The 25928-nt window shown below is 46.4% G+C and overlaps 2 protein-coding genes across 13 annotated transcripts in view; one reads left to right on the top strand and one right to left on the bottom strand.

Moving 5' to 3' along the window:
* LOC142902379 (tyrosine-protein kinase yes-like) overlaps positions 1–25384 on the top strand; it is a 49147-nt gene extending 23763 nt beyond the window's left edge. For 3 of the 10 annotated variants that reach the window (XM_076047375.1, XM_076047376.1, XM_076047377.1), the window contains exons 6-18: positions 11761–11950; positions 12063–12140; positions 17094–17407; positions 18302–18401; positions 18765–18863; positions 18968–19071; positions 19164–19313; positions 19778–19933; positions 20631–20810; positions 21544–21620; positions 21828–21981; positions 22504–22635; positions 23800–25384. In XM_076047375.1, coding sequence (XP_075903490.1) covers positions 17107–17407; positions 18302–18401; positions 18765–18863; positions 18968–19071; positions 19164–19313; positions 19778–19933; positions 20631–20810; positions 21544–21620; positions 21828–21981; positions 22504–22635; positions 23800–24008 — 1662 coding nt within the window. In that variant the 5' untranslated portion in view covers positions 11761–11950; positions 12063–12140; positions 17094–17106 and the 3' untranslated portion in view covers positions 24009–25384. Of the gene's footprint in view, positions 1–9899; positions 11951–12062; positions 12141–15499; positions 16388–16410; positions 16429–17093; positions 17408–18301; positions 18402–18764; positions 18864–18967; positions 19072–19163; positions 19314–19777; positions 19934–20630; positions 20811–21543; positions 21621–21827; positions 21982–22503; positions 22636–23799 lie in introns of those variants that run through there. The other 7 variants (XM_076047379.1, XM_076047378.1, XM_076047380.1 and 4 more) reach the window with 7 other exon arrangements.
* adcyap1a (adenylate cyclase activating polypeptide 1a) lies at positions 3566–8790 on the bottom strand. 3 transcript variants are annotated; one of them, XM_076047395.1, is made up of 7 exons: positions 8662–8790; positions 8359–8463; positions 7715–7837; positions 7032–7136; positions 6026–6160; positions 5356–5470; positions 3566–3987 (listed from the first exon to the last, which is right to left on the bottom strand). In XM_076047395.1, exons 2-7 carry the CDS (start codon positions 8454–8456, stop codon positions 3979–3981), a joined length of 585 nt encoding a protein of 194 aa, XP_075903510.1. In that variant the 5' UTR covers positions 8457–8463; positions 8662–8790; the 3' UTR covers positions 3566–3978. The 3 variants fall into 3 exon arrangements, with proteins under 3 accessions (XP_075903510.1, XP_075903511.1, XP_075903512.1); XM_076047396.1 differs by having other exon boundaries at positions 8540–8670; XM_076047397.1 differs by lacking the exon at positions 7032–7136.
* Positions 25385–25928: the final 544 nt, after the last annotated feature.

Genomic DNA, 25928 nt, shown 5'->3' on the forward strand with positions numbered 1-25928 from the left:
TTATTTTTCCTCCTCCCAACTCTGAGCGGAGCAAAGTGTCGAGGAGGGCGTGATTTAATTGTGTACACGTCTGCCAGATCTCCCCAAGTGTCTGTGACCTGCACCTCCTCCTGTACGCCGGCAAAGTTAACAGCCGCTGTCCTCTCTCCCTCCCAGGGATGATTTCATGAGGTAATACCCGGCGCTAATGGACGGATCGATGGCGTGACGTCAGTGGATGCATATTAATGGCACAGGTGGTGTGTGTGTGTGTGTGTGTGTGTGTGTGTGTGTGTGTGTGTGTGTGTGTGTGTGTGTGTGTGTGTGTGTGTGTGTGTGTGTGTGTGTGTGTGTGTGTGTGTGTGTGTGTGTTGCCTGGAGCACTAATGATGTGAGGAAAATGACATCAGGGGTCAGATGACGGCCCGGTAATGAGTGCAGCGTTCAGTCCAAATTCAGGTACATGCTCCCTTCACTCTGACCCTTGAACCCAGACTGGCCGTGACTGAGAGGGAGGAGGTGCATGTGTGGGGAGCGCCGGGCACTGTGCAGCTGAGCTGATTGCTGTGATAAAGACACCAATTTACTCTCGAGATATGGCTTATATAATTATTTCAAAGGTAAACAAGCAGATACTTCAGCTTGACGTGAGGGCAGCTGATACAGGCTTTTCTTATTCTCTTCGAGGACGCACACCCTTTGATGTGAGTGAAATGGGGCTTTGCATTGTATAATGCAGATTCGGAGACCGAAAATTGCCCAGTTGTTCATTATTATCAGTGTTGTTTCTGCGATTACCACGATTCGGTGACTTGTGGAAAAGGGTCTGTTTGCTTTTTGCTCAGCTTTTAAAATCCATTTTCAAGTTTTGCTGCAGGGAACTGCTGTGGAATATGATTTATTAACAAGTATAACAAATCAAGTAACAGCAAGTTATCTATCTATCTATCTATCTATCTATCTTGCACCATAGTCTGTACCTTTTTTTTTTTTTATCAAAGGTCTGCCAACACAGACATGAAACGTTTGAGCGTTTCACTGGTGGATATACAGCAGTTCCTTTTTAACACAAGCTGAACTTTTGCACCGTGCCACAGTCAGTCAAGCAGGGCCCAGGGGGCGCCACTGATGAAAAGGCTCCATGTGGATTCCCCCTCCAGAAAGCTGTCAGTCACTTACCACCCTGGAGGGGCTGGGGGTGTATAGTGTTGGGGGAGACGGGGAGGTTCCCGGGGTTGGTGGCAGCGAAGGAGTTGAACACGGAGGCGTCTCAGGGATCAGTCGGCCACCGGCAGCAAAGCAGAAACAGTCTGAGGTTCCCGGCAACCTTTCACTAGCTGAAGGACTCAGATTGAAGCCTCAGTCTATAAACTCAAGTCTGGTCAAAGGCTTTTTAAGCAGAGTGATGTTCAGATGTTTGGAGCTCCTGTGAAATCCTGCATCTCTAAATCCTCCAGTTGTGTCTCGGGAGCAACAACTTCCTGTAGTTTATCTTCCCACAACCTTGTGGAAACTGAACGTGGAATATTTAGAAATGTCACCCTTGCGCACAATGCCTTGGAGTCTTATGTTCAGAATAAATGAGCTTCACGTAAGCGAGCGCTATTTCTGTATTTCGATGCCAACGCTGATATAGCGGCTGCAGCCAGTCCCTGGCACGGCTTCCGCCTCTTTACGTGCCATTGTAGGGGGAAATGAAATGCAGGAAAAACAATCAATGCATTTTGATCAGGCTTGGAGCTGGAATGGTAGTCATTTTATATATCGCATAATAATCAAGACAGATAAAGAGAAGTACTTATTGGTCAAAGAATGGACCCTCAGTCGTATTACCAAAAAATCATTTTAGTTCTTACCTGCCCTACAGTAAACTGTTCATGTGTGTATCATATGTCTCACACACATAAATCAGCCTCTTTTTATTGGTACCTCTGCACGTCGGCTGTGCAGACAGAAGATAACAAAGCTGAGACCTTCTGAGTGGTGCACATATATTCGTTCATGTCTTCTGGTGGCCAGGAAGGCCAGCGACACTCCGCCCCATCGCTGCACATCCTCCTGGGGCCCCGGTCTCCTGGCAACACTGCCTGATTGGGTTAGCAGGGTTAAGACAAGGTCTGGCACAGAGCGGAGGAATCAGATCACTCCCATTGATCATCTCCTCCCCCTGCACTTCTCTGAGAGCCCAGGTCACACACACCCACAAAATCAAAGCCCTGCCATCACGTCCGCGGCGGTCGCGCTGCTCAGACCGGCCAGCCCACAGAGACAACGGCGGCTTTGTTCAGCCGGTCTGGCATCCCAAATCGCACGTCACCGTGCAACGCCGCTGCCACCACTCACAGTCACAGGCCATGTGATTGTAATTGAAGAGCTGCAAGACAGTCTGCCGGGAAGGCTGTGCGGATAAGCCTTCAACGTGGAGAAAAGGTCCTGCCGTGACCTTTTTGTACGATGAGAATGGGGGATATTATTTGAGATCATTAATTTAATTTGGATTGACACAAAAGTATAATAATATTGTTAAGCTATGGGGATGATGGCGGTGTTGCCGAAAGGTTGTAGAAGTTGGAAAGAGGCTATGAGCACAGTTAGTGCGTTTGTATCATAAACGGGGTAAAAATCCTTTTTCTCCTTTGGTTTGCAGGCTATTCTCTACATGAAGTTTTGTTTCTGCTGTTTGATTTTTATATTTTGGTTAGTAAGCCGCTGAGCTGTTCTTGCTGCTACAAAGCTCTGGCTTCATATCTTAATGGATATTTTTCAGTTTCAAGTTCAGACACTAATTTGACGTTTAATAATCGAATTATTGAATAATGAACTAATTCATCACAAATATAGATTCACTGTTAGTGGTGCTTGAGGGCATGTTTCATACGAGGGACATGCTTATGATCTTCCTTATGATTGGAGAGGCGTTCAGCAATGATTGCTCCTTTTTACGTCCGTCCATTAAAAAAAACAAAAAAACAACAACATATGAATGTCTGTAAATTGATTGCAAGTGTTCATGGTCAGCAGTTCATTACACGCGTTTCAACATTGTTGTCTTTGGCCTGGAACGGAGCGGCCGAGACCCGCCAACTCTCCCACTAGTGCTGCACCCGGCCGGCCGTGGCGGCTGAAGTCCCGGCGAGGTGTAAAGTGCAGCGAGGCGGCGTGCGCCGCGGCCCGGGTGATCCCGCCCACGCCTTTTTTCTCACGCTGCCCTCAGAAAAAAAAAGGAGGCAGACACCTCGGCCAACTGGTGCGGCTGTCTTGCCACCACAGACACTGGGAGTGGGACTGCGATTCAGAACCCTTTTATTATACCTTTATTATTTTTATTGATTTGACTGTGTGTGCGCCCCTCTTATTCCACCACCCTTTATGTGATGTCTCTTCTTTCTGGTGGTAACACCCTGTTCTCACCATACACCTTCTGCATTACAGAGAACGGGATTGTCTCCAAAGAGCAGACAAATTTTTTTTTTGTTGTTTACAAAAATTTATTCATACAAATCTTACAACACTTTTTTTTTTTAAACATTTATTGTCTTGACCCTTGCAGATTGCCATTTGAAGAGTAAGTAATTTAATAGTCACTTTCTACACAGTAAATATATATATATAGATTATTTCAGTTGTGTAAGGCTGTCGGCGCTTTCATCATAGAGCGGGAAACTGATTCTTCCCTTTTATCTCATCACAAAAAAACTTTATACCTACTGCTCTAAAAAGTCAAGGTGCAACAGAAAGCAGTTCTAGCGAAAAAAGCAAAAACAAAACACAAACACACACGCTAAGAAAACATAAAGGAAGAAAGAAAAGTTTGACTTCTGAGCTGAAAGCCACTAAGTCCTACTAAATGCGTGTGAAACCAAAAAGCAAAAAGACAACCGAAGTTTGGAATGTACGCTGATGATGTGCAGCATTGTAGGGCCACTAAATAGCCATCTCTGATTCATGGCGATTTTTATAGTCGATGCAAGGCACCACAGCCGCAAACTGCTCCTTGAGTCACAAAGCCTGGGGGGGGGGATGCAAAAAACAAAAGCAAAATGTAAAGAAAAGGACTGACACAGGAAACACAGATGGGAAACTTCTGCCCTCACTCAGTTCGTCTAGAAAAATTCTTTCCATGTGGATAAAGTCTGACATCCACCAGCTTCTGCTTCTGCTGTGAATAAAATCAGCAGTGATCAGCGGTCCGCTTCACCCACCCTGCTCTCTCCAGTTGTTGACACCCTACGTCTGACTGCGTTTTCCTTCCCCCCTCCCCCCGTGAATGTTAGCGTGTCGGATAAATCACAGCAGGGCCCCTCCAAACGTCCCAGTAGGAACGCTTTCTCTTTACACAATTTCACAGTTGGTCACAAAAAGATAAAGCATGAGAAATGCTTAGCCAGCTGCGGACCACATTCTTATAATTCTGCAGCAGACTTCAACATAGAGTGTGTGTCGACACATTGGTTATAGGGAGGAACAGAAACATCCGGGGAGGGGGATTTTTTTTTTTTTTTTTGTAATGTTGGCTGTCGTCAGAAAGTAAGCAAAACCATCGGCTTGGAGTCGTCTGCACAGACGTGCACGGTGGCGAGTGCAAGTCACTTTAATCATGCAATCTACTGTAGTTTGTACAATGGTTCACATGACAGAAGAGGGAAGCACAATAAGACCCAGATTTCAGGAACACAAGATTTCAGTTTGCACGGAAGGTCTCTCAGCAGGAACAAATCAATCCATGTAACAAGTATCGTTTCTTTTCTATCTTTGTATATATATATATATATATATATATATATATATATATTTCAGTTTTTTGTTTTTTTTTTCAAAGATTTGCTGGATGGCGCTTTAGATGGAGATGATACTTATTATATGGGCAGAGAGACACAAGAAAAATCTTTCAGCAGGAGTTTCCAAACGCAGAGAGACTGTTCGATAGACACACAAGATTGGCACTTAACACGAGTCAAAGGTGACAGCTCGGTTGTGTAAACGCCACCAAAGAAAAGCACAACCTCAGAAGTACTCTGGTCCTTGTCTCAGATTTGGGGATTTTCACTTTATCAAAGTGAATCAAGTGGCATTCGGAAAGTGTTTAAGGCCAACAGGGCACTCATCTGGTCTTGTCCAGATCCACTAACGCAATTTCTTATCATCAACCGTGATATGTATTGTTAGTTGGCCCGGGCGAGTGTCTCGCACACAGTCAGGACCAAAGGCCAAAAAAATCTGAGAGACAGGAGGACAAATGAGGTGGAGGAAGGAGAAGAGGAGGACGAGTTTAAGTGTTTGAAACAAGATCACAGGGCGAGAAGGAAAAAAAAGGAGGTGGGTGAAACGCCACCCACCAGAACTCGATGGGCCTCAGCGGAGCAGCCTTCAACTCACCAGGTATTCGGGAGAGAACTGTTTCAGCCGCTCTCTCAAAATAGCCTCAAACTCATCCGGGAGGACGTCAAAGTCTATGTCTTGAAGGATTGGGTGAAAAGCTATGTCTTCAAGGCTGTTGTGAATAGAGACAACTAAACTCTTAATGTCACTTTACAAAAAGCAGCGTTCAAATACATTGATTGTCTTTTAAACAATTTATTTATCCACACAATCATGTCTCCTGGCTGGACGTTTAAAAGACAGAGCTGTTTGCAGTGCGGCGCTATGTGAACAACTGTCTCCTCTCGCTAGGTAGCTCATAAGTAAATAGAAATCAATGGAGACAAAAAAAGAGGCTTTCTTCTTTTTTGTTCCTCAAGAATGAACAGAAATGGACCCACAAAGTAGTTATGTGTTCCTTTAAGTGCTTTAAGTACCAAATAAAAAAAACAATATTCTTATCAAAATATTGACTTTAATGGCTCTTATACATAAATACATGTTTGGAATCAGAAAAGAAAAAAAATCCACTGATTGCTCAAATCTCAGGATGACTTCATTTGGGGTGGCACACACTTAAGTTTTGTTGTTTTGTTTTTTTGTGTGTTTTTTTTTTTCGAGGTTTGGGAGAGGACAGTGCTACAAATATGCGAGCCGGCGTCCTTTGTTTCTAACTCTCTGTCTATACCTTTTCCCGAGGACGGCCGCCAGGTATTTCTTGACTGCCATTTGCTTTCGGTAGCGGCTGTAGCTGTCTGTGAAGATCCCATCCGAGTGTCGCTTGGACAGGGGCTCTGAGCTGTCCTCCAGTGTCTTGCCCCCACTGCATGTGAGAGAGAAGAGAGAGGAGGAGGAGGGGGTGGGGGGGTAGTGGTGGTAGGGCAAGGGGAAAGAGAGGCAGGTTTCACTTCCATCATATCGATGCTTTGGTAGCCCAAGGCTTCCCTGAATGTTTGACCAGCGGTGGACACTTGAGTGAAAGGGGTTTTGTGCCATCTTATAAATGTCTTTTGGGTGCAATGGCCACCTGAAGAGCTGCGGATGGATCTGATTCATGTTCTTGTCTTTGCACCATCCACAGAAAATCACCACATGCACTTGCATATCGAAGCAGGCAGCCCTTTAGTTGCTTATCTCCAACTTAATCATCCCTCTGTTTCACCATAAGTCCATCCGCAGACGCTTTTGTATTTTGATATTTCATTTCAACCTGAATAAGGACTTAATCCTTCCCTCTGCCCCCCTTTCCTCCCACCCCTACCATCGGAAATCACTGGGACTCCATCTCATAAATTATTCATGGGGAAATAAATTTAAGCCATGGAGGGATAATTCTCCCCCCGTGCGCCTTTAACGGCACACCGGCGGGCTGCAGAGAATGACACTTTCCAAATCAATCAAGTGCCCATTTTGCGTTCTCATGGTGATATTATGGCCCCAATAAAGGCTGATTCGGAAGGCGGAGGCGCCAGCTTTACGGCCGGACCCCGGGGTGGGGGGAGGGAGGGAGCGCGCAGCACAAGACAGAGGCGGTGTGTAAATAAGTGGGACTTATGAGCATTTAAAAGGACCAGGACCACGCACACACACATGCACACGCACACGCACACGCACACACACACACGCACACACACACACAGGATGGATAACATTAAGATTAAAAGAAGAGGTGACAGCCAAGAAGGTGTTCTTACCCTACACGTTTTGCCATCAGAGAATGCAGATATTTCCTTGCTGATAACTGACCCAGCGCTTTCCTGTAGGCTTTATTAAACATGCCGTCTGCATGCCTTTCCATTCTGGGATGATAGATAGCCACACAGTGAAATCACCACAAACCCAGCGCAAGACGCAACACTTTGTCTTTTTTCTTCTTTTTTTTTTAAATAGCTGCGCTGCAGAAAATACCAGTAGCAGTCATTAACAAGTCATTTGTGACTTGGCCTTATGCTTAGAATTAAATATGAGAGAGAGAGGGTGTGTAGATCGGTGAAATGCATTTAACTTAAACGCCCGATTTAACTTCATTTATATGTTTATAGCCTATGACAAGAATATTTTACTTGTTTAGATTTTTTTTTTAATTAAAACTGCAATTGATTCATGTGTCGTTTCAGAAGAATTAAGCTTTTACTGATTCTTTATTTCCCCTTTCCTGCTATTCATAGATCTTAAATTTGCTGATTTTTATTGACCTAAACGTCAACCTAAAAACAAAAACAAAATCAAAATCATAATAATTTCAATCAAAGATATAGACATTCTGACAATACACACTCACATAAAACGACGTGGACATAAAGAGGACTACACGGTGATGGAGGGTGTTCGACACTGATGACTCTCAACTAAAAAAAAAAAAAGTGAGTCTAGTCACCTCTTCTCCGGGTAATACAAGGAATACAAGTCGTCCGCTATCGATGAAGGACTTCTCACATCCATCTGCTCCCTGTCGTAATCCATGGACGGTAACGAGTTCCCATCCTCGTCATAAACGTCACTGTCAAGTTTGGAAGGAAAGGAAAAAAAATCAGATTCGCAGCCCAACAAGCTTCACCTTCTGCATAAAATTGGATTCATTAAAAACAAAAACAAAAAAAACGCAGTAAAGTTCAACCACTTGTAAAGAAAAAAAATTCATAAGCACGTAGTAATTATAGTGAAACACTAAAAAAAAAAAAAAAAAAAGTTGATATAGTTGTTGCTCAATTAATGTTCTATCAATGCGTAAAAACGCATGTACTTCAACCCCAGCAGCCCAAATCTCCCTCCCGACGCTCTCTGCTGCATGCTTACTGAGCAGCAGTCCTATAGATTGGCTGCCACATGATGTTATCCACTGATCCATCAGGCTATTATACCTGTTAACTGTGCAGAGGATGTGCTCTTCAGTCTGCCTCCTCCTGAATGCCGCTAAAAAAAAAAAAAAAAAAAACCCAACCCCGCATTGCTTCCCCTCCCTAACATAAACCCCAACACCTGGAAAAGTCAAACTCAATGGACGAATGAAAGTGTACGTACCTAACACTGGGAAAACTAAGCCCCGCAGGTGTGCCGTTGACGCTGTGATGCATCACGATTCCAAAGATGAGTAAGGCTAAAGTCGTTTTACTAGACATTTTCCTGCTGCAAAAGAACAACAAAAATGAAACCATGAACCTTCTCGGGTTTATGATGTGGATTCGGTTAATAAAAGGCTTACTTTTTGCACAACACTTGCGCTTTTGAACGCAAATAAATAAACAAATGCAAGCAAAGCCGCCGTTCCTCCGGGCACTCCCCCACTTTTACGCTGCGTAAAAGCCGCCAATAACCGCCGCTTACCCAGTTGGAGCGGCGCGATCCACTGAAGACTTCCGCTGAGAGAGTGAGATAGGATATCTATCTCAGCCCTCTACTTCGCTCTCTCTCCCCCTCTCTCTCTCTCCGTCTCTCCCTCCCTCCTCTTCTCGTCAGTCCGGCCAGTGGAGCTCCTCTCGGTCTTGTCTGTTGCGCCTTCCCAGTGTTGCAGCCCTTCGTGCGCCCACAGCCTCAGCTCTTCTGGCTCTCGAGGCGCTCTCGCTCCTTGACGCCGGGAGATGGAAGCCCAACACTGGTGGTGCCGAGAACTTTCCTTGCCAACTTAAATCCAACTTGGTTTTTTATCTATGAGTCCGGAAGAGGCATGCCTTCTTTTTTTTTTTTTTTTTTCTCAAAGTTGTCACGCAGGGGAGGGCGGGGGGAGACGAGGGTGGGTGGGCGACTGCGTCATCGGCCTCGTTCTTGTACCATTGGAGTGTCTCCTTCCTCCGCGTCAATGAGATACCCGAAGCCAAGTCATTAAAGCAGAATGGATCCTGAATTCAAACACAATCATTAATTAAACAATGAATAAATGTCAACAATTGACGTCACGCCTTCAACGAGGATCACGTGGGGCTCTGAAGGTTGGAGCTGTCCAGTGCTGAAACACAAGCCTTGAGGGGGAATGAACGGGGGGGGAAGAGAAACGAGAAAAATCTTCTACAATTAGCATCAAAGAGATGTCTCAGGGGAGGCTCACTTTTATTTTTAGATATTTTCCACATCTCTCCATTTTCAGTGAAGTACTTTTTTGTCCATATCGCAGCCTATATTTAAAGTTTGAGGAGACCAAATATGGTAAAAATGTTTTCAATGGGCTGTGTTTAAAAGATGACGAAGATGCAGTCATTCATTAATAGCTGTTGTCCGGACAGACAGACAGACAGGCAGACAGACAGATGGATAGATAGATAGGTAACCGGCTACAGTGTCAAAAGTTCCATGTGAGGCTTGTGATGGTTTAAAGCCACATGAAAGGGCATAATAACATCATATTGACGGAAAGTTACAATTAAATGCAGTAGATTAGTTTGTTCTTGGGTTTCGTGGGATTTTATTACCGTCTTTACAGTCTGGACATTTTTTTTTTTTTATTAGCGGCAAGTCGTGTCACAGTGAAGTCAGGATTATGTGCTGAATCTTTAGAAGGTGATTCACGCCGCCATCCTCGGATGGGTCTGACGTCATGTGGCCATTCACACACCTTACAGTGAATTATAATGGGCCATATAGAAAAAAAGACACACTGGATCAGGAACCCTTTTTTTTTTTCTTTGAGAGAGCACTGCGCCCAAGTGGCTATGGGAAGAAAGTGCAGAGTATTTCTTCTTGAAACCAGGTGAAAAAGGGACTTACCTGCATTATGAGATTGAGAGTGAGGTCTAACTGTCAGCAGAACTCTAAAATTGATACTAAAATTAAACATGGTGCAAACAAATGTGTTTAAAAAAAATGTTGAAGTACAGGGCATATGACCTTTGACCCTCAGATACCTGTTATTGAAATGGACAGTTAATCTGACAGCAGTCATGTACTTCATATTCTAAATGATTCAGCATTCTTTCAGCAGTCAAATGCTGGTTACTCGCAATCATAATAATAATAATAAATTCATAATGTCATCATAGAACTGATTACCTCTTTATGGCAATTAATGTTTTATGGTTTTACAGCTTTGAACAGATGCGACTATTTATACAGTGACCGAACACTTGACCCACCACTTCTCTATATGGATCTTTGTTATCATCGTGGAATATTAATTAACTCACTGAATTCAGCAACTGTTGGCAATTATTTGTCCAAAATTAACAAACACTTCCTCTTTTTTTTTAATATTCTTTTTAGTACATTGATGATGATACGTTGAAACATTTACAACTTGGAAGTCACGTTATAAGCTTTGAACATGCCTCCTGACACAAGCTTATCACTGCTTCGTTGTAAATTAAAATGTGCTCATGTTTATCCAGACTGTTGTGCAAACGGCTCCTGTGTTGGGACGACACATGTTGCATACACAGAGACAAGATTGTGACTGAGCTGTATCTCGGGGTAACTTGTGACTCACTCTAATTATGGCTCTCTCCGCTGTTGACATGAGACATTTATGAAGTTTTGCTGATTTTATAGCCTGATGACTTCAGTATGCCTATATGTACTTTATATTTTACAGCAGCGTTGACAGAAAAGTGATTTGAAAATCGAATAAGATATATGAGTCTATCTATCAAGCATCATCATCGAAACAAAGTTAATGTTTTTGATCAAATTTAAAAGGTGGTGACAGGCTGGTGCAGTGGTTAGCTCAGAAAACTCAGTAATTTATTAACGACGTTGAATTCCATATGAAAATACATAACTGATGCGTACACGAACTCGAAATCCTGCATTAGACTGTGAACACAAAAGTCAATATTGAACTGTAAATTTGCGTCGGTGCAGGGAGATGAGATGCAGTACGGGCTGTTCAACCAGCAGGGGGAGCCATAGATCGTAACTGAAAAGCATCGATTTCCTTTTTTTCCCTCGTCTGCTGCCGAGACCATCCTTTTACTACGAGCCGTCCGCTCCTCTTCCGCCCTCACACTTATCGTCCCCTCACATTATTTTTTTTGTTTACTTCATTTTTTTTTCTCTCGTGTCGGTTCTCTTCGTCTCGTCGAGCAGCTGGACCGGACCGAACCGGACCGGACCGGACCGGAACGGAACCGTGTGTCTCCAGCTGTGTTACTCCAGTCCCGCAGGCAGGCAGGCAGGCAGGCAGGGTCGGCCATGTTGTTGTGTGGGGGTTGATGTAAGTTTGGTATTAGGAAGTAGGAGCGACAAAGAGCTGGGACACCCAACGTGTCCCACTTTCTCTCCGAGGACATGCCGCTGCCGGGACTCGGTCGCGTCCGACTGCCATGAATGTGTTCTCGCTCGCTCGTCTCCCCCGAACACTGTGACTCCTTCCCGGTTCGAGTCACATTTCAGCACAGCGCCAGCGCTCACTCCGCGGCGGATGGAGAGAGGATGAAGCGGCTCCAGTCCACGTTGGAATAAGTGGGGGTTTTTTTGTTTTTTTTTCATCCGCGGGAGGAGAAAAAGAGCAACGAGGGAGTGAAAAGGAAGAGGAGACGGGGGAACCGGACGTGTGAAGGTAAGGAGAAAACACACGAATCGAGTGTTGTTTCTTTCCTTTTTGAGGAGCAGCTGGTGGCTGGATGAGGATGGGCCGAGGTGCCGCTGCTCCGCTGTCTGAACTGTCATCGTCAACAAAGGAATGAAGGTGTCTGCACGCTTCAAGCCGTGCACCTGTCTAAAGGTGGCGGTCAGTGCTCGTCTTTGCCGTGCAGACTGCCAACAAAGGTCTTTTGTCTTTTCTTTTTGTTTTTTTAAAGGTGGAAACGTGAGTGAATTCGCCATGATTTGCACTGATGGAGGTGGAACACTGATAGGCTGCAGGGAGATACTATAAAGTAGGTTGATGGTCCTGTTAAAACTGCACAAAAATGACAACATATCAATTAATTTAGTTGAAACGTAACGTCATTGTTGCACAGTATGCAAGAAAAAGCTCACATGATGGCCTCAGTTTATGGAGCGTTAGACAAAAAAAAAAAAAATAAAAAAATACATATATATATATATATATATATATATATATATATATATATATATATATATTTTTTTTTTTTTTTTTTTTAAGATAGTCGATACATAATAAAAAAAACAACCGTAGTAAAGCAAGACGATAGTAAACAGCCGTAACACTGATATAAAATAAGTTACATTTGGCTTAATGTTGCATTTATGCAGCTAAATGGTCCTAATGATAGTGAAACTAAACCAGGGATGAAAGTGTTTCCATCCAGTGTGCAGTCATGCTGGCCAACCCTGAGGCAAACTGTACTGTAAGGCACTGGCTTGCAAGAAGGGCCAGCTCATCATTTTTGTTCGCACGGATCCATTCTTCAAGTCATGCTGATTCGGATTTTTGTCTGTGAGATTTAAAAGCCAGGGGGAGGGGGGCTGGGGGGGAGGAGGAGGAGGAGGAGGGGGTGCAGTCTCCCCCTTTACTCAGGGACGCTGTCAGCGTGAACATCTTGCCTCAACAGCTGCGAAACTTTCGGCGGTTCCACTTTCCGCTGCGGTTCCTGCACTTTTACTGCTGGGGTGGGGATTTTGGCACTGCCCTGTAAATCTCAATCTGCCCTGACATGTCTCATTTATAACAAAAAAATAAATGCATCTTATTTGGTTTGCAGCTCAACACTCCTCTGAAACCAAGTCCATTTTGAAGAAGCCTCAAAACAGTTCCAAAAATAAAACAGCCCCCAGCTGTGCAGCCGCCCAGACAGCTTGATGAGGTCAATGTCATGCGGACATCTGTTGTTGTTATGGGATTACTGCACGTCACTAATCTGTAAATGATTGTACATCACAGATTCAGAGCAAAGGGCTTTTAACTGTCCCCAAATTTGGGGTAAATGACATTGGGTGGGAGCTTAAGCCAAGATTGCAAACACTCTCCTGTCACCAGCATTGAGTTCAGTGGAAGACAGTAGAAGGTTTCAAGGTCCTGCTGATATGTCGGTATTTAAAAAACAAGTGAACGTATTCCTGGTTTTTCAGATTCCATGACTCTTTTTATATTAGCGCATTGATATGATGCTTTTGACAAGTTGTTGGTTAAAAATGTCTTAATAAAAAAATAACTCATCTAATTTTCGCATTCAGTGACAGTACAAACTCCTGGTCCTGTCAGGAGCTGGAAAATGTAATGATTATAGACAAACTCCGGGGTCTCAAAATAGCATCCAGGGCTCGGGTGCCACTTTTCAGGTATTCTCACGAGACCTGTTAATCTCAAGAACGTGTGATGTCTGTTCTCTGGCAGCACCGCCGTTCAAATCAACAGGAAGCTCTGGGTTTTTTCGGTGTGGAGGGAATTGGAGCCAAGAAGTCAAATATCAAAGCGAGCTGCAGAATTGGGACACGGGTTTTGAGAGTAAAAGCATCGAGCAATTCTGGAGTTTCTCCACAAATTTCTACGGCAATTCCGATATTGGACTCCTTCATGAGTTGCGTCGTTATCAGCCATGAATTAGTGTTTCTGTGGACGCTGTGAGGCATCACGCCACATCATTCCTCCAGAGACTCTGTCAACCCCCCCTGGCGGCATGGCAGAAATGCAGCACACGGTGGCAGGCAGGCAGGCAGCGTCCGTCATGGGCTTGTAAAGCTTCAGGACACCCGAGCAGAGACCAGAGGGGTCAAAGGGCACGAGGAGTCTCAGGCATCCGTGGAGGAGTTTTGCCCTCCCGCTCCCCTTTGAGAGAACATCTGGAACCTTCTCAGTGTGTGTGTGTGTGTGTGTGTGTGTGTGTGTGTGTGTGTGTGTGTGTGTGTGTGTGTGTGTGTGTGTGTGTGTGTGTGTGTGTGTGTGTGTGTGTGTGTGTGTGTGACGTGCTACGTGCTTCCGGTGATGCTGCACGATTGCGACGATGTGATCTGAGTTTTATCTAATCCTTTCAGCTCGACCGCAGACGGCCAGGTGTCGTCGGATCACAAACACACCGCTGAACTCAAACACATCGCAAACCGACGCCTGGCAGAGCTTCCTGATCGAGGCCGAGTGAGAAGTTGAGCTGAGGCGCGTCCGAAGCAGACGCCGCATCATGTTTGCGTGCACGCGGCGACTTCCTCATGTCAACTCTTCACCTTCCTCCCATTGTCCTCAGCGGCGCTGGAACTGGAACTGGTGCGGCTGAGGCGTCCTCCCCGCGCTCCAGATGCGATGTGCGATTGTAGGTCAGGTCCTCGTCCCGGCGGCCACAGGGATGCTGTCAGCAATGAGGCTAAGTTGCTATAATTAGCAGCAGGGCAGATTTTCCTCGCATTTTTTTTTCTTGCCTGGCACCGGCGTTCAGGTTTGCTGTTACAGGAAGACGCGGCTTGCTTGATTTCAAGGCAAAGATAAGCAGTGTGGTCTCATCCTGGGTGGTTTGGTGGCAGGATTGAATGGGCGAGAGGCCCCAGGAAGTTGTCTCATCTCCCTCTTGCTGTGCTTTGTGCTGGAAGAAAATGAAAATGAAAAGCCAATCACGGCCAAAGTGACCATGTGCGAGTGGAGCGCAGGGGTGCGGGCACCATTTCAACTCCAGTATCTGCTAGTCGCTCCATTTAAGAAAAAAAAAAATGTATTTTGTTTTCTTTTATTATCCTCTTATGGATAAATCCTCCATCCCCATAATCCTCCTGGTAGCTCAGGCTGCTGGAGCTACCACTGTCTGCCAACACGCTGCTCCTCCATTGTGCCCAAAATGTGTTTTGTACATGTGCAAGAGAGAATTATTTTGTTGCTTTCGAGCTTTACCCCATTATATTGTCACTATACCCGGCTAACAGGTCGCATTTTAATGGCACGCAGTAAATAGTCTGCGTGTTAAAATGTACCGTCAGTGTGATGAGGAACGTCGGCGACCCTGCGTGGTGGCAGGTTTAGTTGTATTTCAGAAATGGATCTTCAAAAAAAAAAAAAATCTTTTCAAAGAAACCCACTAATCAGTTTGCGTAATTAGTTTCACAAATTGTGCCCATGCTGGCTGAAATAGTTGTTGAAAATGTGACACGTGAGCTGCACCCCGAGGTGCTCGTCAGCTGGTCACCCTGCAGTGTGACTCAACGCTTTTGGCCGACTCCAGGACGGCTGATTTCATCACCCAAACCAACGAGCCGCTTGAATTACGGCGGGAATAAACTCCTGCGCATTTTAATTTCTCGCTCGGCGTAATGTGCCGACGCGGTCATCTGGGGAAAAGTGATGTCATCCTTCCACTTCAAAGAAGCTGATGCCACGTTTCAGGCAAAGTCGACTTGAAAGCGCAAATATTTCTGGGAGTGCGTCCAGTGTTTTACAGCGCGGTGAGTTTCCCCGGCGCACCGGCCCACCGAGGTTGAAAAGATTTCTGCTCTCCGGCAATCTTCACCGTTTCTCACATTCTCAGTGAATGTCAATTCACTTCCCTTGATAAATGTTGTGTTTATGCTTTAGTACGACGCTCCACAGTTCACTGTTCCGCCGCTTTTTTACCGTTGTTGCTTTTTGGCAAAAGCCTTCAGAGTGTTTTGACTGACTGCTTTTGTGGTTCGTCCCCACTTAGTTGTTTCCTTGGCGAGTTCCGCTGCAGAACTCGCTGAACTCTGGATGACGCTCCTCCTTATCTGTTGCTGCAAAACGCCTCCCGCCCCCGAGACATCAAGGCCACTGCGAAGAATTTGGAAAAACAGAACTCCTGCTCCCGAGCTCTCCCGTTTCTCCACTTCCAGACGCTTTTTGCTCTTCTCATCACAGCTGCCTGAGCTGCAGTTCAACTCTGCTGCACCGCCTTTGTTTTACAGACTTTGTTTTTTTTATGCTTTTTTTTTTTTTCCCCTTCCTCCACATTCCTTCGCCTTCGACTTGAAAACGCTCCTATTTTTACTTCAATCAGCTGCCGTTTCACCGTCGCGTCGGCGCCGATTTATGCAGGTCCGGCTCCTCGCTCACAGCCGTTGCGGTTGTGGAAAGAGAAGGCGTCGATCTCCCAGCGCTGCGCTGGGACTCCTTTTACGAGCGTGTCTGATCGTCTCCACATTTTCCGGGTCCTCACCTGGCCTGCAGTAACAGGAGGAACCGCATCCGGGAAGATGGAGACACTCTTGCTGAGTGGGTCATGTTGAGGTGGTTGCTTCTGCAGCGTTCTATAGGAATGTCTCCGTCAGGTCATCCAGAGTTCTGCAACTCTTAAAAAAAAAAAAAAAAGAGAGAGAAATCTCCTGAGCTGACTCCTTGCTTCTAATTTGATGCGTTTTGCAGTATTTTGTCGCAGGGTTTTTATTTCCTGACTCCCTGAGCTGCTTCCGTGATTCACTTCGAGGTCGAGAATCTTTAAAGAGAAATAAAATGAGTCACGACGACACGGCAGAAATGCATCAGGCAGCCCTGATGATACAAACTGCTCTGCATTTTAATGAAGGGATGGATTTAGTGGGCCCTCAATCTGTCACTTTGGTCTCTGAAGCATCAAGTCGCTGCGCTGAACAACAATATCGAGTCATAGATTCCCGACTGTATGGAAAAAAAAAAAACAAGATAATCACCTCAAAGTTGCGCGTGGCGCCGAGTCACCGGGTGCAAGTGCAGGCCGGATCCACGTGGATTCCATGTTTCCCCCTTATGTTCCAGTTATGGCGCGGCGGCTTATGGGCTTAGCGTGCGGCCGTGGAAACAACAAAATGATTCACATGTCAGCGTCTCCCCGCAGCGTTGGGATATCAGCTGTTCCTGCAGGCTTTATGTCACTGCTGTTTAATCCCCATTTGAGTCATGATTTGGCTTTTTGCTTCTTCTTTTTTTTCAATTTCATGATTGTGCCGTGTCTGCCCAGGCAAGGCGAGGCCATGGGGTGCATCAAGAGCAAAGAGGAGAAAGGCCCGACCATGAAGTACCGCCCGGAGAACTCGGCCGCGCCGGGCGCCAACGCCGCCGCCGCCACGCCTCACGTCGGCCACTACGGGCCCGACCCCACGCAGCTGCAGCAGGGCCCGGCCACCCTGTCGTCCGGATCCGGCGCCGGCGCCGTCAACTTCAACCACGCCCTGACGCCCTTCGGCGGGTCTTCGTCGGCCATGACGCCGTTCGGGGGCGCTTCCACCTCCTTCACCGGCCCGGTGTCCAACTCCTTCTCCGGCGCCGTCTCCAGTGAGTCTGAGTCAACTGTGCGGCAACTGACACGCTTCTAGAAGCCAGCTCTTTGTGATGTCACAATGTAGTGATGATAATGATATGTTTTATTTGTTGGGTCGCCTTTCAAGACACTCAAAGTTGCCTTACGGAAACAAGTAAAATGCAAAAATACAAAAAAAGCATAGAACAATACCTTTAAAAATACATTAAAAATAGAACTGTGGATAAAAATCAGCGCAATTTATCAGGTGGGCAAGTCTGAGCAGTTTTGAGTTTGGATTTGAACAGACAGGTGTAGTGTTGCGGAGGTCACGGGGAAGTCAATTCAACAAAGGACTCAGTTCATTCTACTGCTCAATTCTGAAACTAGCTTCTTCATGTGTTTAGCCCATGGATGTTTATAAGAACTGCAAATCTTTCTATTGTATACGTTTCACTTATGGTCTTTCAGTCATTTAAAAAAATTCCAAAGGTCAGAAAATCAGCAGAAAAGACTTTATTCCCATTGTGACGTCACCGCGTCTCCCGACGCAGCAGGCCGGTGTGATGCTCTGCCAGTGATGTGTCTGTGCGTGTGCTAACTAGCGTGTTGGATGGGACTCAGGTCCTGTAACGGAGCCTCTCAACGTGCCTGAGCCGCTTACCGCTGGTCTGAGAGCAGAGAGACGGGGATGAACCCTCCTGTTTCAATGGGATTTACCTTGTAATCCCCCCCCACACACACACACACACACACACCCACCTCCTGCCCACCGCCCCACTGCCCGTGTTGGATGATCTGCTCTCTGTGGGGGGGCGTGTTTTGATTTCCACGGGGTGTAATGGGTTTATTGTTGTTGCTGGCGCCGCAACGTCCTCCGCTCACCCCACCCACCCCACCACAACCCCCCTCCCCTTCTGTGCTTTCAGGCGGCGTCACCTTCTTCGTGGCCTTGTACGACTACGAGGCCCGAACGTCGGACGACCTCTCGTTCAAGAAAGGGGACCGCTTCCAGATCATCAACAACACGTGAGAGCCGTGCACCTGCACCTCACAGCTGTATTAAATATTCAACTCTTTATGTGCAATGAATAGAAACCAAATGTACAGAAAGGTATTGCATTAAGAGTTATTAGTGAGTAATTTACTTTTTTTGTTTTTCTGAGTGATATTTTTTCAGTTTTTTTGTAGTTCACTCAGAAAATAAGAAAAAAATTACCCTGAAAAACCAACCATAAAGATAAATTTCCCCGAAAAACAGCTTTTTCCCCCAAGTTAATGCAATACGCTTCTGTACAAATGAGTTTCTATTTCTTTCTATTGGAAAACATCTAAATCATCCATTGGGTTTATCAGCCATTGTCACACTTGATGCTGCTGGTGTTCTTGCAGAGAAGGCGACTGGTGGGAGGCTCGCTCCATCAACACGGGGAGGAAAGGTTACATCCCCAGCAACTACGTGGCCCCGGCTGACTCCATCCAGGCTGAAGAGTGAGCGCCGCAAACGGTCCTCCAAACATGGACAGGTGTCTGAGTGCCTCCCCCCTCCCTCCTGACTGACGCCTCCCTTCCTCCTCCTCCTCCTCTCTCCACAGGTGGTACTTTGGCAAAGTGGGCCGCAAAGACGCTGAGCGGCTGCTGCTCATCCCGGGCAACAACCGAGGGACGTTCCTGGTGCGGGAGAGCGAAACCACCAAAGGTGACGGCGACTCCGAAGATGCTTTGGAAATTTCCCTTCCTGCTTCAGAGCTCCGGTCCAAACCCTGAGCCTTCTTCCTCTCCGTCATGCAGGTGCCTATTCCCTGTCCATACGAGACTGGGACGAGGCAAAGGGCGACAACGTGAAACACTACAAGATCCGTAAGCTGGACAGCGGCGGCTACTACATCACCACGCGGGCCCAGTTCGACACGCTGCAGAAGCTTGTCAAGCACTATGCAGGTGCAGTTCTGCAGCGCCTTCCTTCATTATTCATTGCATGTGAAACATCGGCGTCTGTGAAAAGCCTCCAGAGTGCCACCAAAGGAGATGAATCGCACTGCAGTTTTTCACCATTTGAAACGTCTCTATCGCGAGGGAGGCCGAGGTTACAAAAAAAAAAAGAAAAAAAAATCGGTGAAGCCCTCCTTCATTACAGTAGCACTCTGTAGGGAGTCGTGGCGTGTTAAAAGCCACTTAATCTCATTTATATTTTATCACAGTCGCCACAGGAGCACTTAAACGCATCCTCCTCAAACGGAATGAATCCATGCGTGAAGGAGTGCGATCCCACCTCCCGCTGGTTCAAAGTGTCACATGTGTGTGAAACCGTGTGTGTGTGTGTGTGTTTGTGTAGCGCTTGTTGGGTGTGATGTAGCGTTTCTGATTCCTGCTTCTTCGCCTTTGTTTTCTTCCCACAACGGCAGAGCACGCCGACGGACTGTGCCACCGGCTGACGGCGGTGTGTCCCACGGTCAAGCCTCAGACTCAGGGCCTGGCCAAGGATGCGTGGGAGATTCCCCGGGAGTCGCTGCAGCTGGAGCTCAAACTGGGTCAGGGCTGCTTCGGAGAGGTCTGGATGGGTAAGTGGGCTCTCCACTTTTCTTTTCTTTTTTTCTGTGTCAAATGGCCCATGTTGTCGCCAGTGTCCGAGCTCCTCCTCCTGCAAGCATGGAGAAAACCTGCAGCACAGGACAGGAAATAACTTTGATAAAGTAAATTTTGCCTAATCGAGGACTTGTTGTTTTAATCCCACTGAAAACCACAAGTTATCAGTGCAGATTTGTGTTGGGGGGGCTATAACACAACAAAAACTCTCTTGGCTTCTGTTTGTTGGGTCTATTTTTATCCAAGCCGGGTTGATTATCCACTTCCTGCAGTCGCTTCCTCTGTTTGTTGTATTGCGTCCATCTCCAGAGATGGTCGCGCTCAGCAGGACAGCTCCAGACTTTTTTTCCCCTTTTCTTCCTCTGTAACTCGTATCCGCTCATCCTTGTTTTTTGGGGCGCTGTTTGAGGCTGAAATCTGAACCACGAGCTGCGTTTTCATGACAGTTTTTCGCAAAATAAAAGCGATATTTCTAAAGATTTCAACAAAGTACAATTGCGGTTTGCAGGTGTTTCCATTGATTGGTGTGAAGCGCATAAGCCGCAATTCTTGTAAAATCTCGTCCCGTGAGATTTACGAGAATTATATTTAGGTTTTGCGCAACTCTAGGGGTCATGGAAACGAAATGCCTCTAACTCTTGTGTTCTCCTCCCCGACTCTGTCTCCCTACAGGCACGTGGAACGGCACCACCAAGGTGGCCATCAAGACGCTGAAGCCGGGCACCATGTCGCCCGAGGCCTTCCTGCAGGAGGCGCAGATCATGAAGAAGCTCCGGCACGACAAGCTGGTCCCCCTCTACGCCGTGGTGTCCGAGGAGCCCATTTACATCGTCACCGAGTACATGGCCAAAGGTGAGCTCGGACGTCCGGAACGCACCTGGACTAAGCCAAAGAGGAGATTAAACTGATGAGATTTGTCCGTTCTGGAGAGTCACGGGTCTATTTGAGTCTATTTTTTGAAAGGGGAAAAGCAAAAACCTCAGCTTTCAGATTTTCCAGGGGAAAAGAGAGAGCCCACAACCCACAACTGATTATGCATCTTTGGGCGATATTGGCGCTGCTCCTTCCTCATAGGCGGAATACAAATTTACTGCGTGATTTAATGAAGACGTCGAACATACAGAAAGTCGTGCGAGTCTCCCCGAGGCCTGAAACCAGGGTGTTTAATTAAAAACTGCTGTTGTTCTGCGGGGGCCGTGCATGGCTGCAACTGGAATGTGCAGCGGCTTTTATGAGTAAATCAGATTTATGTGTGTGTTAGTGTGTGTGTGTGTGTGTGTGTGAGATCTAAGTGCGGCCCTCAGTGCCTGCAGTTTTGTCGACTGCGTGTCGTGATGTCACAGACGGATCACATCGCCTCAGTATTTTCCCACAGTCCCTCTGTTGCGATGAACACTGACAGACTACAGTGGCTCCATGCAGCTATTAATGTAACGACTCCACCCACACAGTCAGGCTTGGGGGGAAGGGGGGGGGTTTCCCCTCAAAATTAAGAGTTTGATATAAAATGCTGAAGATAAAATCACACGTATCTCTCGGTGAGGCTTGTGTCATATCGGCTCGCCTTTTATTTTCTCTTTGACAGGAAGCTTGCTCGATTTCCTCAAAGAAGGTGACGGCAAATTCCTGAAACTCCCCCTGTTGGTGGACATGGCTGCACAGGTTTGACAAAAATCCAGTGTCTTTCTCTTGCTTTTTTCAGTTTTTAAGGTCTATTAATAGACCCTTAACTGCCTGTCTTCTTGCACTTTTGGTTCACCTTCTTCTCTGTGCTCGACAGTGGGGATAAAAATGATGCTTCAAAGCAGCTGCTTTGAGACGCCGTATGTTCTGAGCGCTTGTGTTTTCTTTATTCGTGTTTTCCTATAGATTGCCGACGGCATGGCTTTCATCGAGAGGATGAACTACATCCACAGGGACCTGCGCGCCGCCAACATCCTCGTTGGAGACAACCTGGTGTGCAAGATTGCCGACTTTGGTCTGGCCAGGCTGATCGAGGACAACGAGTACACGGCACGGCAAGGTATGAGGCACGCACCCTCTTTGAATGAGTCACGGGTGAACAGGGGGCAGAGGAGATATGGATGTGTGACCTCATAGCAGGGATGACTCCCTGTTGCCTCCTAGCACGGTGAGTTTAAAGAATAGTGGAAACCAGATGCTGCTGCTGCTGCTGCTTCACATGCTCACACCCACTGTGTCGCTTTATTGTCTCCTGTGATGTTTCTATTGGGTTGAACAAAACAAATGCAGCACTTTTGTGATTTTGTGAAGTGTGATTTATAAGACCAAAATAAAAATTGTGCATTTTCATAAATGTAATCTGGTCATATTTAGGAATAAAGCTGAAGTGTCCCTTTAAATCCAAGATTTCCATGGTTTATCCCGTTTAATCCCACATTTGATTGTTGTCAAACCTATTTTTTTTTTCTGGGATAAACTGACACGCCTCCACAAAAAAGTGATGCACACGACGGTCCCGAAGCGTGTGTGCGCCATCTAGTGGAATGAACTCACCCCTGTGCCTCTGTCTCGACACTCGCAGGAGCCAAGTTCCCCATTAAGTGGACGGCGCCCGAAGCCGCCCTGTACGGCCGCTTCACCATCAAGTCCGACGTCTGGTCCTTTGGGATCCTGCTCACCGAGCTGGTCACCAAAGGCCGGGTGCCCTACCCGGGTGAGTGACTGCCACAAAGAGCCACAAAGATTTGGTGGTGGCGGAGGGGGAGGTGGCGGGGTGGAGGGGGCGGTGATTCACAGCCGGCGTTATCAGCTTTCTGTCTGTCGGCAGGCGTCACGCTGGCGCTCATTTATGTCGCGGGATGAAGTGAGGCGGTCTGACATTGTCTGCGCTGGTTGTTTATGCCTCTGCAGGGGGAACAGTGACACATATACGCGCACGCACGCACGCATGCACGCACACACACGCACACATTGGAGATTAGATGAGACCATCTGGTGGAGGACGATCAGGAGATTGAAGACCACTCTTGTTTATAACCATCTGCCGGACTAATATTGCCCCGGGGAGAAGTGCCTGTGGTGGTGTTACCGCGCTCACCGTGCTCCACTTTTTCCTTTTGATCAAACGTGGCACTGCAACTGCAAGTAAAAGATTAGGCCAGTGACTACTAGAACAATATTTATAATTAAAATACAACCATTAAATCATTTAAGTTGCTAATTCAAAATGTTTTATTTTTAGATAAATCGTAATATAAAAAGTACCCACAGAGGAATAATTACGTTCATACATATATTCACTTTTACTTTTTCTCATTAAAATCAGCAGTATTTGCAGCAGTTATCTATTAACATGGCTTCACCTACATGTCAGAAAGTGGAAGAAATGTTTTGCCTGCTGCTGTGGTAACATCTATCTGCAAGCATAGCTGAAGTTCACATTCTGGGTGCGATATTCTCATTAAACTCATGTTTCTTTTTTTTCACATAAAGGTTGTATAATCTTCCTTTAGGCTTTAGATTTTAATTATGGATGGTGAACTCACTGCGGTGCCCATGACTTGTCAAGGCCTGGATGGCAAAATTTAACTAGATTCAGATTTGTGTGAAGCGAACAATCTTGCTGATTAAAATTGATTTAGAGGTTCCAAGTCTCCACTTCTGTGGCACTTCAAGTGTTGCATTAGCACCATCTACTGTCCTATTGTTGTCCTTCACATCCAATTGATAAAACTCAACAATCCGGCCAACACACTCCTCCTCATCCCAGATAAATCAGCAGAGCGACGTATCGTTGGTGGAAGACAGATCTGCTCTTTTGTGCATTGTTTAGTCAGAAGCCTTGAGAAGTAACCAAAACTCCCTCTGCCTCCCGCAGGCATGGTGAACCGGGAGGTGCTGGAGCAGGTGGAGCGAGGGTACCGCATGCCTTGTCCCCAGGGCTGCCCCGAGTCCCTGCACGAGATGATGAAGGTCTGCTGGAAGAAGGAGGCCGACGAGAGGCCCACGTTCGAGTACCTGCAGTCCTTCCTGGAGGACTATTTCACATCCACGGAGCCACAGTACCAGCCCGGGGAGAACCTATAGCCACGCTGCCGTGTACCCCGACGCCTGGGAGGAGCACTGGGTTCACACAGAGACAAACACCCGGCTTCTCTCTCACCTATTGGACTTTTTCTGTTTGTTTTTTTTTACGTTTTTAAATTGGTGGGAGCCATACTAACCGTTCACGTCGTCTCCAACTTTCCCAAAAAAGGCTTTCTTTGCTTTAGGTGTCTACCACAGCAAACCCCATCCACATTCATCACGACAGTCGCACCAGTCTTTTACCCTGTCACGCACCAGAGTTCGAATTTAGTCGGCGGTGGACAGTGGCGGCGGTGAAAAATAAAACACTTTAGTCATGCTGCCGTGACCTAAGCTGTGATTAAAAGCAATATTTCCCGACAACACAGTCCAATTGTTGGGGTGAATGTGGTTTGATGCAGCGCCCGCACTCTCTGCGCGTCGGCGTTGCTAATTTTGCCTCACAATGATTCATCTTTAATAGAGATGACGCGGCGGAGAAAAAAAAAAAAGGAGCCGCTCTCTGGGGACTGAAGGTTCTGAGCAAAGTCCATTAGACAGTGATTCACTCCACTGCTTGACCAGCCACAGTGTTTTGTTTGTTTGTTTTTGCTGTGACCTTTAAGCCTTTCTATGTATTCTCACAATGTATTCTTAAAGAATATATATTCTTCAGCAGGGCGGTTGCTTGAAGGAAGTTTACATGGTCCCCCTGCACCTGCACACGTTCCAGGTTCTTTTCCTCCCCACTGTCTATGTACCGTCCACGGTTACTGTAGCCTCGTTCAGACTGCCAGCTGAAATCCCATTCTTAGCCCATCCAGATTGAAACCGGATGGCTCTTTTGTATTCTGAACAGTCACAAATCACACAAAATCCGAGTTTTGCAAATCGGATTGAAAACTACTTTTGGGAGGTCGTTTCAAATGGCAGTCTGATTGGAATCAGATTCGCCCGCAGTCTGAACGCAGCCTTAGTCAGGCACACTTTGCTCGTGCCGCCTACATACTGGAGTGGTCACTGAGTGTATGCTGTATGTGCAATTACATTGGTAGACTGCTCTAGGGTTGGATGTGTTGTGCATGCAGAGATACTGTTCTGCAAATCGTCGGTTGTGGCCAGCGGGATTTTTGTTGTTGTTGCCTTTCTATGATCTCCAACCACTCTGCCCGCTCTGACCTCTGACCCCTGACACCAACAAGGCATTTTCCTCCGTCCACCACTGCCGCTCACTGGATATCTTCTTTTTTTGCGGCTGCAAATCCCAGCAGGACATCAGCAGTTTGCTCTGAACGTCAGAGCCGTCTTCATCACATTTACACGCCGGATTGCATTGAGTTGCTGCCCTGTGATTGGCAGCTGAACATTGGACCTAATAAAGTAGGTGGGTGAGAATGCGTGCGCTTGCTTTTCTTTTCTCTACATGTCAGCCCTGTGGTGACCTGGTGACCTCTCGCTCGAAATGAGAACACAAGTGCACCTTCCAACCCTGGTGCAGGCTGAGCAGTGACTGACAAATATTGCTGAGCTGCCCTTCGATCCTCTGCTGTCATGACCAGAAGTTCTCATCGTGTTTTCAAGTGTTGCTGGAAGACTCCCCTGTCATTGTGCAGAAATCTCTCCGTGGACATCAACATGGCAGAAACATCAATTTTCTCTTGTTGATCCAGGACTCTGTCACTCTTACTGCCGCAGCTCTGCAGGAACTGTTTGTGCTGCTGGTGGGTTTTTAAACATAATCCTGTAGGGGGCAGTGTTGTGAATGGGATGACACTAGTCGATGCCTCATCCTGTACAGAAAGCCTTTGTATTGATTTTTTTTTTTTTTATATATACATATATATAATGTTGATAATAAAATGAATTAGTGGGATGACGTTCACCTGTTTGAACAATGACGTTTTTTACCGTTTTATTTTTATTTTTTGCTCCCCGACTTGT

Source organism: Nelusetta ayraudi, unplaced genomic scaffold (genome assembly GCF_046127955.1).
Source record: "Nelusetta ayraudi isolate G7.1 ecotype Tasmania unplaced genomic scaffold, CSIRO-AGI_Nayr_v1 ptg000094l, whole genome shotgun sequence".
NCBI classification, from domain to species: domain Eukaryota; kingdom Metazoa; phylum Chordata; class Actinopteri; order Tetraodontiformes; family Monacanthidae; genus Nelusetta; species Nelusetta ayraudi.